At 34.5% G+C, this 13,896-nt stretch overlaps 1 protein-coding gene and 2 pseudogenes across 2 annotated transcripts; 2 read left to right on the top strand and 1 right to left on the bottom strand.

Moving 5' to 3' along the window:
• The first annotated feature begins 293 nt into the window (after positions 1 to 293).
• Positions 294 to 3,292, top strand: LOC143613901 (small ribosomal subunit protein uS19x). The gene is made up of 4 exons (XM_077087494.1): positions 294 to 384; positions 444 to 592; positions 1,536 to 1,593; positions 2,924 to 3,292. Exons 3-4 carry the CDS (start codon positions 1,564 to 1,566, stop codon positions 3,170 to 3,172), a joined length of 279 nt encoding a protein of 92 aa, XP_076943609.1. The 5' UTR covers positions 294 to 384; positions 444 to 592; positions 1,536 to 1,563; the 3' UTR covers positions 3,173 to 3,292.
• A 2,624-nt stretch (positions 3,293 to 5,916) lies between these two features.
• LOC143613904 (DNA-directed RNA polymerase IV subunit 7 pseudogene) lies at positions 5,917 to 8,759 on the top strand (annotated as a pseudogene). Its single transcript, XR_013150200.1, has 2 exons — positions 5,917 to 6,020; positions 7,958 to 8,759. The product of XR_013150200.1 is annotated as a DNA-directed RNA polymerase IV subunit 7 pseudogene (transcript).
• Positions 8,760 to 12,302: 3,543 nt separating this feature from the next.
• LOC143613902 (uncharacterized) lies at positions 12,303 to 13,575 on the bottom strand (annotated as a pseudogene).
• Positions 13,576 to 13,896: the final 321 nt, after the last annotated feature.

Raw genomic sequence — 13,896 nt, forward strand, 5'->3', positions numbered from 1 at the left:
AAATACCCGGTTCAATACCTGACTCGAACTCGGTGCATAGGGGCATGGCTAGAGACAACACCCGGACCCAAACTCGACCCGGGTACAGTCAATACCTGATTTTCCAATACCAGATTATACCCGAACTCGTTTCCATACCCGGAATCGGGTATTACATAAAAAACCTGATTTATGCACCTCTAAAATTGAAGTCATTTTAATACAATTGAAGCCCGAAAGGACGAAACTAAACTTCCAAGCCCAACTATACACTACAAACTAAAACTGGGCCCAAACCCTAACCTTATATAACCAACAAACAATCCAACCAACTCCTTCATTCTTCCTGCCACCACAAACCCTAGCCGCCAAATTCACCAACACCAAACCAGCAAATCAACCATGGTAATTATCAATCCAATTCTCATTTCTGTTTTCCTAATTCATTATTATTATTATTTCAGGCGGATGTTGAAGTTGACGTGGCAGCAGCCGGAGCACCGAAGAAGAGGACGTTTAAGAAGTTTTCGTTCAGAGGAGTGGACTTGGATGCTTTGTTGGATATGTCTACTGATGAGCTTGTTAAGCTCTTCACTGCCCGTGCTCGCTGAAGGTATTTATTGTTGATTTTGTGTTTTCTCAATAAATCAGTTAATGCCGAAAAATATCTGTGTGTGTATATATATATGTGTGTATATATGTAACTGTTTTATTATCAACAAATCTTATTCAACTTGCAAAATGTTAACAATCCTAGCAGGTAGGAAATGATTAAGACTTAAAATGCTTACATTTACCAATATATATATAATAAGGTTGGTATCATTTAAGAGTTCTAAAAATTTAAGAACCCTTAGGAATTCTTTATTACCAAACATTTTTTTTTATTTTTTTATATATTAACATTATCTTAGAGTAGTGTTATTAAATTTTATATAAAATTTATTTATTACATATATTAATCACAAGTTTACACATGTGTAAAGTTTATGTACTAATAATTTTAGATATGTGTAAAAAACATAGATAAGCATCAAAACTGATTTTTAAAATTGTGATTGTAAATATAGATATTAAAAACAATAAAACTACGCTTAAATAACACTAACATACAAAAAAGTTTATAAAAACGTTAGTTTTCAAGGGTTTTTTTAAGTTTTAAATAAGTTCAAGAGTTTTGTTATGATGCCTATCCTATATATACAAGTAGCAGTTTAACACTAATAATTTAGAATACTCTTTTATCATTAACATTTTAATTCTTTGCAACTTGCAAAATGCTAACAATTCTTGCATGCAGGAACTGATAATAAAGACTTAAAACATGAGCATTGAACATTAAAATATTTTAATTATTAAAACTTAAAACATGAGCATTGAAAATTAGAATATTTAATTTAAGACAAAACCGGAATATATATATCGGTTAAATATCGGTTAATATTGATGATATCATTGCTACTGATATTCTGACCATTATTTTGAGCAATGTTTTACCGAGGGATTTATAACTGATTTGATTTGTTGATATTGATGAGGTTGTATGGTGTTGATAGGTTTCAGAGAGGGTTGAAGAGGAAGCCTATGGCCTTGATCAAGAAGCTTGGAAAAGCTGTACGTATTTTATTTTATCATTTTAGAGTTATTAAATTTTTATTTGGTTTTATACTTGTTATGCTATTGATTACATGTTTAGCTTGGCTGTGTTGTTTCTAATTTGTTTTTAGGATATACATGGGTTTATGATTAGTTTTATTGTTTACGTGATTTTCTTAGTAATGCTTATTATTAGGCAAATGTAAGTTTTAAAATTTACTTATTTCTGCTTGTTTTTGGTGAGGGACGTATAAAATCATGTTATGAATTATGCGTTTTATGTTATGTACATTTGCATACAATATGTTTATTACTTTGAACTTTTGTTTCATTTTATGATGATTAGGTTTGTTATGCTTCTGCCATAGAAATGATTTTATTTTATCAAGTTTAACTTTGAAAACTGATTTGTTTCTGTTTAATTTTTAAGAGGTGCCTTATTCTTTGTTTTGTTAGCAAATTTAAGTTTGAAAGTTGAAAGCTGATATGTTATTGCTCTTATGCTTATTGAGCTACTAGTTAAATGTTTGCTATATTGTTGTAACTAATTTACTGCATGTTATATTCATTTACGTTGATTTGTTTCTTCTTGTTTTTTGTTATTGTGCATAAGGTCATGTTATGGTGCCAACTGTAGCGGCATTTGATTATATTTTGTTCACAGTTTTGTATTTTTATATGTTTCTTATTTATTGCTCAGCAAGAAATAATCCAATCTCTATCCTTATATTTAAATTAAAAACACATTTACTTTTTTAAGTTTTGGTTATTTTTTTAAAAACGTGACACTGAACTCTCTTTCTTTAACTTTATCTTACTCACAAATACCAATATAATAAGTTCTCCCCTTTTATACACTCACTCAACAAATTAATGGGTTGTATTAGAACTTTTAAATATAGAGTTGTACTTTAGTTTTTCTATGTATTTCTCTGTATATAGAGGTTTCAATGTGAATGCTCTTATTCAGCTCTTTAAGTTTGCTGCGTGTGTTTAAAAAAGGGGTTGACTTAATGTATGTGTTTGGAAGTAAGATGGTGATTGAGATGGATTCTTTGGTGGTCTCGGGTTTTTGAAAAATAAGCAAATATTAACCAAATGTGTTTTTAGTTAAATTATAGAGATGGGAGATTGAATTTATACTGTAAATTCTCTGAGCTAATTGTATAATATTGTTAAAAAGTTTTGAAATATTTTTTTTTGTTTTTTTGTTTAACTTAAGCATACCGTTGATTTTATGTTCTTTGTGTTTAAATACAGACCCTTGTTTATTTTTTATGGCTTTAAATATATGTTTTTGTAACTTTTAATTTTTTTGAGTGTTTAAATGTTAATATTATTTAAACAGAAACGTGAAGCACCAGCTGGTGAGAAGCCCGAGCTAGTGAAGACACATTTGAGGAACATGATCATCGTGCCAGAAATGATCGGTAGCGTTGTTGGTGTTTACAACGGTAAGACATTCAACCAGATTGAAATCAAGCCGGAAATGATCGGTCACTACCTTGCTGAGTTTTCAATCTCATACAAGCCCGTCAAGCATGGTAGACCCGGTATTGGTGCTACCCACTCCTCCAGGTTTATTCCATTGAAGTGAGAATGTTGTTTGGATGATTCTGTCTTTATTAACCATGTTTGGTATGGAAGGCTGATTATTTTTGTTCTCCAAAACTCGTAGTTTGTTATTGTTTTACAAGAGTATGACATTATATGTTTTCAAGATCTTGATTTTTAAGTTGCTTGTGATGCTTTGGATATTTAAGTATTTGCATTGGTCTAGTGTATAATGTTTAAATCATCAAGAGGCTATACTATGTAATAATAACATAAGAAGAAACTTGCCCAAAAGGTAATAATATACAAATAACAATTATGTGTCTGCTATATGAACATCTGGCCCTTAAGCTATTTCACAAGAATGAATTTGTTGCATTGTCTGAGGTGAACCTTAACTTAAAATTGATAAGGGTTGTTTTTGCAGTGTTTTTGAGTCTTTGGAATGGTATCAACTATGGTATTACCTGTTGTTTTGTAGTGCAACATAATGAGAAACAATGTAAACTTTTAGAATATGTTAAGTTATATTTTAAACGTCTTTAATACTTAAACTGCTTAGCAGTAACCGAGCAACGACAACTGCGTTGTTGTTCTAGTGTTAGTTGCGATATCATTAGGTTAAACTTATCAACATCAATGAACATCTTAGTAGTAACCTGCAATACAGTAATGTCGGTGGGTGAAGTGCAAAGTGTGGCATCAAAACGTTACATTACACTCATTGCACACAACCGCAGTTATTGCACACGGCCTTAGTTATGTTGTTTGCACGCCGACGAGGGTGCTTCACTATTTTTAGGCTCACCAGTCACCACACTCTTTTGTTGATAAGCTAGTAATATTTAGCAAAGACTTTAGTTTTTATATCATTTTAAGGTTGTACACTTTTACCTGTCATATATGCTGTATAAGTTCCTTACTCAGTTTCCACATATTTAAATATTTTCAAATTTCAAACACACTACTTTGAACATTAATATATTTTTCAATTTAGCTTTACTTTAATCCTCTTAGTTTATTGTTCTTTGAACATTAATATATTTTTTTCGTTTTAGTTTTACTATAAAGCCAATTGTATATAACTATTTGTGACAAAGTTAATAAAACATAACCCTTTCATTATTTTCAAAACAAAATTGAAAGCAGCATCTCTATCAAGTAAGATTTCTCCTTCTCACTCTGTGCATACCCAATGTAAAAGTAAATAGGAATAATATTTAAAAAAAAATTCTCAAAACTATTCGTTTTATCAAACAAGGTCAAAAGATTGTATCTGATCAAAAAAATTCTCAAAATGTTCATCCTAACACGGTTGGACTCGCCATCTTTTTATCGTCATATGACGTTATTTTTAAGAAGTTATATCACACCATGTGAGATCCTGTCGTTTACCGTGAGGCAACATTATTACCTTGCAAGACCCAACTATATTTTTAAGAGCAACAAGTATTTTTGGTGAGATCCAACAGTAGTTATTGTGATGTCCGATGGTATTTAGTGAGATTCGACGAAAATGACTGGCTTAAAAAACCGTCGCATGCCATTAGGGCTGTGTAAACCAACTGAACTAGACGAGACCCTGTTTTTGTCTGTTCATTAAGTTGTTATCGGACAAATGGATGATTCATTCATGAACACTTTACCAAACGAAATCGTTTATGTGTTCGTTAATTAAGGAATTGAGCTTGAGCTTATACATGTCCGTCATTAATTTTGTAAACATACACAAACAAACATAAGCGAATATATTAATTTGAGAACACTAATCACTAAATCAACACAAAATTACCAAAAATCCAGAAGATACCACATAATATAAAAAAAATTAATTATATAAAACATAGTAATAGTAAAAAATAAAAAATAAAATAGTAAATAGTAAAATTCTAATAAACGAACATATATATGTTAACAAACGTAACCGGACGAGTGTAAACGAACACATTACTAAACATTCACGAAAACAATTGTATGAACACCAATTTTGTTTGAATTCGCCCGTTAAGCTAATCGAACGAAATTTCTTTGTTCATGTTTGTTCAATTATTAAAGTGATGAACACAAATGATAAATAATAATAATATTAATATTACTAGCTTTTGAACCCATGAATAAACAGAATTTGTCAGATTACAAAAATAAATAAGATCCGCTATTCGAAAATAATAACAAAAATAAAAGTAGAAAAAAAAATGAAATATATAGTACAAAACATAAGTGATATATAACATCAAATTTACAAAATTGAAAAAAGCTTGTTATATACAATATGTGTCAAAATTGTTTGGACCCATGACCCATAGATACCCATCGGGCTGTTTAAAAAGCTCGCGGCTCGCTGAAACTAGCTCAAAAAAAGCTCGGCTCGAAAATGCTCGATTCTAAATGAGCTCGGCTCGATTTCTAAACGAGCCGCGCTCGAACCAGGGTCAGCTTGGCTCGTGGCTCGGTCATGGCTCAACTCGTTAGCTCGGCTCGTTTAGATTAAATCCTAAATTTTCATATCTATACATAATGAAAGATTAGAAAATTTGAAGAGAAATTATAACCCGTTTGTTAAAATAATTTTGACCCGTAATCCATAAGAAGATAAATAGGAGGGAAATGTTGACAGAGAATGAATGTGAATCCTTTTCTTTTATTAGTATAATTAGATTAGATTAGATTAGATTAGATTAAACCATCTTCATCTTATTAAGGAATCTGAAACACCTCGAGCGTGTGACGATGCAATTCCGAGTGCGCACGGTAGCATTAGCATTACCATACAACACACCTTTTTTGTTTCTTTATAATAATAATAATAATAATAATTTGAATCTCATTACTCCTTAAATTACATTTTACATTGCTCTGCTACATCTCACCACCAACGGCACCAATCTCAGGTTAGTTGGATAGGATATTATTATTATTATTATTATTATTATTATTATTTCTTATATTTCAGATCCATTTCTATTATTCTATATGAAAACTATTATCCGATTTGCTTTTGATTCTGTGTAGTTTATTATGAACGAAAATTTGAGAGGTTAGGGTTTATATTGATGTGAGTTGACCTGATACCGAGCTCGGCTCGGCTTATTTTGAGCTCTTTTTATAAGTTTGAGCTCGGCTCGTGATTCGTGAATCGTTTCTTCAAGCTCAGGCTCGGCTCGGCTTGCTTGTTATTTGTTAATTAGTTTAAATGCAATTTTAATTGTTTCGTTTTATTTTGAGATAAACCTTAAATGAGCCTAAGCTCGGCTGCAGGTCGTTTGCTGTACCGATGATTTATATAATTATATGTAATATTAATCGATCGATTTGGTTCAAATTACAACTCTCCGTCATGTCATTTTTCATGAAATTAAGCGTTACCAGTTGTTTGATTTTGTTTAGCTAGGTTTATGTTGTTCTATAGAAGTTTTTAAATTGTGAATTTAGGTTATTAAGAATGAGAAATTATGTAGAATTTGAACTTGAGAGGCTAGTGTTAGATTCGAATAATTTCATGTGAGATGTATAAATATTTGCTGAAAATTTAGCTGCTTATCATCAAGTATTTGGGGGAAATTTAGCTAAATTAGGGTTTATATAATTATTATATATATATGGAGAATCATGTAAGAATTTGTTGTAGGAAAACCTATATTGAGGTAAAATTAGTACTGCATCTTGCCTATAAGGGGCTAATGGTGAGCCTTGGCCGTAGGCGCATGACACTTAAAAAGTGAAGGTTCGAAACTGAGGTGGTTAAGGGGGTGTAAGACTTGGAACGATAACCTAGAGGTCGTGAGTTCGAAACCGATCCTAAGCGCCAATCTCCTTGTCGCTGAATGAGGCTGATTTATCTCTCACGTGATGGGCCTGGGATGGTTTGGCGTGGGCCGGTTAGCGTGTCTGGAACAACACGTTTTGGAACAATAAAGAGCGAGGGCCCGAGATAAGCGAGGTGGAGGCGCATAGCATAACCATACGACTTTTTTTGTGGGTGTTAAGACACGTTTTAGGCTTGTTTAGGGATGTCCTTTAGGATGGTTGTATGCAATTTTTGGATGTTTAGACTAGTTTGCCTGGAATTTGTAGATTTTTGCCTGAATTAATTAGCATTTGGCGGAATCTCACCATAAGCCGACCAAAATTTGGCTGGAATCTCACTCGATAGTCGTTGGATCGCCTGGATGGCAGTATGGCGCTTTCCATACGCCCGAAGGGCTTTTGACAACATAGCCTATATCTAGCTATAATTAACTTATTTTAAGTTGCATAAATCACTTTCAGACTGCACATCCAAATTAGTTATTAGAAATTTAGAGTGTCTGAGACTGAGTAGCATTTAGAATGATTTCATTGTTTTTCATTTAGTTTTAGAGTACAAAACACCACCTAGAAAAATATTATTGGGAATCCTTTTTTGTTTTTGAATTACGAAAGCGAGTTTATTGAATCATTGGCAATTTGGACTTGATTTTGATGGACGATATGCATTTACACTTTTGACTGTAATAAATCTGTAGTAACAAACAAACTTACCATAATTTTCTATTAATGAGAGTTCACAAATATTAGGAGGAAGAACATGGCATGTTCACTAATTCGGTTTAAAGTCACTGGCTTGTACTTTAAATAATTAATGTTTACTGGTTTTTGGAGTTGTTAGGTTAAAATAAACATGGTATGTATGGTCTACTCACTACTGTTAGGTTATACATCAAGTATCATTTCGGGTTTTTTAATGAGATTAGTGATATCTTATACGCTAACGTTAATTATGGAAAATTTGACTAAAAAAGAGTGATCCTTGGAGCTACTGATCGTGTTCGTTTATGGCTTTATGCAGAGAGAAACAATGTTTCTAGAAGTGGAATGTGTCCATCAAGTAGTGATTCCAACGAAAGACATCGACTCAAACGGGACAGTCCCGACACGTTTAGTCGTAACCAACCTTTTGAAACGGTTAACAAAATACAAAGCGTTAGAGGGAGTCGGTTACATTCTCGGAGTCACCAAACTAAAAACCATTTGCAAGGAAAAGAGTCACGATTCCACAAAATGCATCCACTTCTCAGTAGCGTTCAACTGTCGCACCCTGTTACCCATGAAAGGTGAAGTCATGTTTGGCATTGTGCACATGGTGACCCGGACTGGGGTTTTCTTGAAATCCGGGCCCATGGAGCTTGTTTACCTATCGACTCAAAAGATGCCGAATTATTACTTGGTTGACGAGGGAAAACGCTTGTTTTTAAGTGATGATATGTCGAGGATTGAAGAGGGTGTGGTCATAAGGTTTGTGGTTATGGCAACTAGGTGGAGGCAGATGACTTGTGACATTTGTGTTTTGGCAAGTATTGATGGTGACTTGCTTGGGCCGGTTTCTACAGCCGGTTTAGATGGGTTCGATTTGTAGTTTGTTTATGATAGGTGTATAGATTTTGGTGAATGGAGTAAAGTAGGAAGTTGTGATCGTTTATACTCTCGTAAAGGTTACGTCGAAAGTCAAAGTGAAAGTTATATGCGTTTTGGGAAGTTAAGTTATAGTTACTTTACCTTAAGTTAGGGCTAGTAGATTAAATGTTAACATGTTTCTACTGTTACATGTATCCATTTTAATATGACTACTGACTACAAGAAGAATGGGAAAACATAATGATTTGTGGTATACATTTTATTTTGGTTTATAACTTTCAAATTCATTAATGTTATGGTACATAAACTTCTAAATTGTATAATGTGTGCATCAAATTGTTGGACCGTTGATATGGTGATTGAGCCGTTTGACCTGAGTTAGAGTGTGATAGTTGTGACCATGGTTGCAAAAGTCGTTAGGCGCTCCCAGGGCGGTCGACTAAGGAGTTGCGAGTACTCGGTTTAGGTGGGGTGTACTCGGGGAGTACTCAGATATGGTATTTTACAAAGAAATTCATTTTTCGGAGATTATATATATGTCAAATATGAAAGTTTACTAAATATTCTACAAAATACAAATGAAAAATACAAAAACAATCAATAACACGTACATATTAGTTCAAGAACATGTCCCAGCTAATGAATTATGTACCTCAATCGAACTTAAATAAGAGCTTTGTGAGTTGAGAACTTCGAATCGGATGATAACAATGGTGGTTGCGAGTTTAGAACAGAAATCAGGTTGCGTGTTAGCGTGAAAAGGAAAAAAACAGTGGTGGGCTCTTAGAAAACTTGATTTTTTTTAATAAAAGTCAAAATTTTGTTAATACCAAGTTGGACCGCCTAGGCCGAGTAGAGCCGCCTAGGTCCGAGTCGGACCGCCTAGGTCCGATTCCGAGTTTTTTGACCTTGGAGAAGAAAAGCGGTGCAGTGAAGTGCCGAGGAGCGCCTAGGCACCGAGTACTCGGCCGCCTAGGCCGAGTTTTACAACACTGGTTGTGACTGAGGCGATGCAAGCACTTGGTTTAACGACTTGACACTATGCTGATCAAATGAAGTTATTCACCATTCACTATGCTGACAAATGCAAGCGCTATGCTGATCAAATTAAGTTATCGACTTGACATGACTTGACAGTTTCGCTTGTTTTTAGTATTTTGTGACAAATTGTGTACCAAAATCTTGTATTCTTGGCTAGAGGCAAATGCGTCGGATTAGAGGTGCACACAGAACCTGGTTAACCGGTTTCTAAATGGTTCGTACTCGAAAATGTAACTGGTTACTAACCGGTCCAATCCTAACTTGTTACTAACTGATCCTAACCGTCGGTTAGTAACCAGTTTATATTATTGATTTCAAAACCAGTTAACTGAAGCGGTTAACTGATTTTTTATTAATATTTTATTAAATCGGGTTTTTTCCGGTTAACCGGTCCGGTCTAACCGGTCAAATAGGTTACTACCCGTCTTGAAAAACCGGTCTCCTCGTTTAGTTTGCGCCAAAAGAAAACCGGTTAGTAAAATTACCGGTTAATGGTTAACCGCTTTGTGCACCTTTATGTCGGATGATTATGTGATGGGCCAATAATCTTTGTTTTCACGAGTTGAAATAAGGTTCTACCAACGTCTCTTCTGATGAGAAAATCGGTCTTGTTGACCACATAGGCGCCACTTGTACGCCACGTCATTAAGTTTATATGTATACGACCTTACTATAAAAGAAAGTATTTTGTTCTCTAGTAACACATAATTCATTATTAAGTGTATATTTCCAAGTAAAAATTGGCACATGAAAGCTAAATCTAGTTAGAACCTATGATAATATACTCAATTTGACACTACAATGCACAAAGTGATAATTGAAATAGGGCAATCGAATTAGTGTATTACTATTTCATTGAATCAAATTACACCGAAGAATCATAACCGAAAGAGGATGTAAATCATATACGAAACAAGATTGGCAAAGAGGACAATCACCACCTATTAACAATATTCATCACCTTATTCTCATGAGCTCTCACCTTTTATCTAATCGTTTTATCTCACCGCGATGTCGTGCCTTTTGGCAAGTGTTCATGGACGTTGACCTTAAATGAGGGTTTTTTTGGGATAGAATGACAAGTGTATTCCAGTAGCCCATTTGAAGATTTCGTTGACTATTAAAAAATGGTTTGCAAATAAAATGAAATAATGAATTGTGTTTAATATTTTTAAAAATTAACATTTAATTTTGTGACATGTCATTTTCTCACGTACTCCTTGTAGTCATATATCATGTGACGTTAAATCCCATGTGTCAGCAAGTGTATTTGCAGAACCCAATTGATGAGTTGTGTAAGTGTAAGTTTTACACAAACAATGAAAGCAATGGTCCTGAAACACACTACTAATTCTTACTGTTCATATAGTATGATACGAATATACCACATCAATTCGTTATGTATGGATAATGAGATTTCATTGATACAGAACTAATTCCAATAGACTTATTGGAGGGTCCCATTGACGTGCATCCAGTAAGAATTGAAAAGGATATATTATTTTCTATAAATGTTTCAAGGAGTGGGTTTGGGTGTTTATTTAGGAAGATATAACTCTTGTGTCACATCTTTTTTTTTTTTTTTAATTTCTTTCAATAATTGCATAATTTCTATAAATGTTATAAGGAGTGTACATGGGTGTTAAACATTAGAAGGATTACGTTGTTTTTGTATTTCAATATTCTTTTTCATTTCTCTCTTTTTTTTTCATCACGTCCGTTCAAACCTAAACCTCTCTTGTGGAAGAGATGTTATTCGAATATCATGTTAAGTACCAAATTGGCAGAGCGAATAAGACATGTTACATGGTTTTCCTTCTGAAAAGCCACCGTGAACTAGAGAGACGGAAGAAAGAGCGAAGATTTACTAGAGAGTGACATATGACAAAAAAAATTTACCTTTTTTTTTTTATCTTGTAGTGTTATTTATAGATATAGATTTCACATTGCCAAATAATAACCATACTTGACTGACGAATTTGTTGAAATAAAGTCTTTTTACTAATATTTCATCGCAATAAATGAACACATTAAATTTAAAATATTCGATGTAAATAAAACCCTTCACTTAAATTTAAACATACGATATATCATAACCGCAATCACTATTTGGGATGTTGCAATCGTGGGATGATGTTGGTCTAAGATTGTGTTTAGCACGAACCCACTTTTGAAAAATGATCGATCAGATATTAATTTTCACATTAATAGTATTGTATAACCCTGCCACCAAATGACTAGCCGAAATTTTACTAAATATTTGTAATCGAAAGGGTATTCATGGTTCTTGGAGAAGCACCCAAATCGCCCAATTTCATAGTACTTGAATCATATAAGACGATATTGCAGAAAACCCAAATCATCTTTCCACACTAAACAATAAAATTCACTTTTTTCACATTCGGACGCTACTACCCGATTTCTTAATCCAAATTAGTTTGCCAAATCATATGAACTAGTGTTCAAAAAGTACCCAAACTACATGATACCCTTCACCAGCTGTTTTCCAGATGCCTTAAGTACGTTGAGTTAAAAAAACATGTCTAAACTAACCAACACCTGATCGACAGTCATAAAATCTAACACTTTACCAAGTCATATGAACTAGTTTTGTAACACATTTTGGTCAACTTTAAGTAATCAACTTAAAAGAAATAAAATTATACATTATACATATTTCATACATCATTATATCATTATCAATTACATGTATGTATAGACACATGTATACAACATAATCATACTACCCCCATAATATTCCCACTCCTAAACCCCTCACATTGTCTAAAAGGCCTCGAAACCGGTCCACCTGCACTCGCCGGACACGCAGTTAGCCCCACCGCGGGCGGGACCATACAATTATAACTTAAACATAACGCCGCCCCACCCGGCAACACCATACTGCTCTCCACCGGACACCCAGTCAAATAATTATGCTGCAAATACAAAGTCCTCATCATTCCGGCAAACACATTGCTGACGTAAGTTTCAGGCACCTCACCGGAAAATGGTTATTATTCAAGAACAGCGTCTCAACCGTGTTTAAAAAACTCGGTATCTCGCCACTGAGAAAGTTGTGGCTTAGGTCTACGGTCATTCCAGGACCGTAGACCAATGAACTTGACCGTGAAAAAGAAGATGCTGTAAGCACACCAGAGAAATTATTCCGTTGGAGGAATAATGAGGTGACAGAAGATGTGAATAATATTTCCGGTATGGGCCCACTAAATTTGTTCATGCTTAAATCAAGATAAATTAAATTAGATGACATCATAAACTGTACCGGTCCCCACAGACCGTTACTAGATAACGACAAGTGTCACCGGAACGTTGCCAGACAACGTTCCGGTGAGGTTATTTCTGCTTATATCTAAATGTATAAGCTTCGACTCGTCGGAGAAGTTTGGTAGTTCTCCGACGAGTTTGTTGTAGGAGAGTACCAGTACTTTGAGATCTGGTAATGATGTCAGCTCTGGTGGGATGTTTCCTGTGAGCTTATTGTGGCTAAGATCCAGTGTGTGAAGAAATTGAAGCTCAGAGAAAGACGCTGGAATCGTCCCGGTGATCCGGTTGTCGGTTAAAGAAACAACTCTGAGGTTCTTTAACCGGCGACCAATTTCTAATGGGATGAATCCGGTGACGATTCCAGCGTACAAGATCAGTTGTGTCAGCTCGGTGAGCTGGTACACTGATTCCGGTAGAGTTCCGGCGAGTCCCGGTGAGCCGGAGAGTCCAGTTCCTAAATACAATGCGGTTACTCGTAATTGAGAACCGATGACGGAACAGGTGACTCCGGAGAAAGTCGAACAAACATTTTCTGGGGAGGTGAAGTTCCACGAGGCGAAAAACTTGCCGGAGTTGACGTCGGTGAGCGAGTATGTGATTTGTTGAAGTGCATTGAGATCAGTGTTGGCTAATTGTTGTTGGTGAGTTGGTGGAATTGAGAGAAAGAGTGTGAGGATGAGTGTGAGATATTGCTGGAAAATGTTGTTATGGTTCATCTTTGGATGGAGATGAAGAAACAGAGGGTGGTTTTGTTTTGTTTTGTTTTGTTTTGTTTTGTATGTATAGAGATGTTGATGAAGGGGTTTTTGTCTGTTGGGTCAAAATTAGAAGTGAAGACGGTTAGACGGGTGGTCACAAAAATTTTATTTTGGAAATAAACTAAAATCCAGATCTCGAAATATATATATATATATCTATAATATATATAAACGAAGACATAAAAATCCTACGTGTCGCGATGTGGTCGCCCCCTTTTTTTGGAGTCACCAGATTTGCTTGATTTTTAAATAAAGGCTTCTCATGCATTTGACCCGAATTCATGGGTAT

Source organism: Bidens hawaiensis, unplaced genomic scaffold (assembly GCF_021521415.1).
Source record: "Bidens hawaiensis isolate Kalapana, Puna unplaced genomic scaffold, B.hawaiensis_p1.1 tig00038519_1, whole genome shotgun sequence".
Lineage (NCBI taxonomy): Eukaryota > Viridiplantae > Streptophyta > Magnoliopsida > Asterales > Asteraceae > Bidens > Bidens hawaiensis.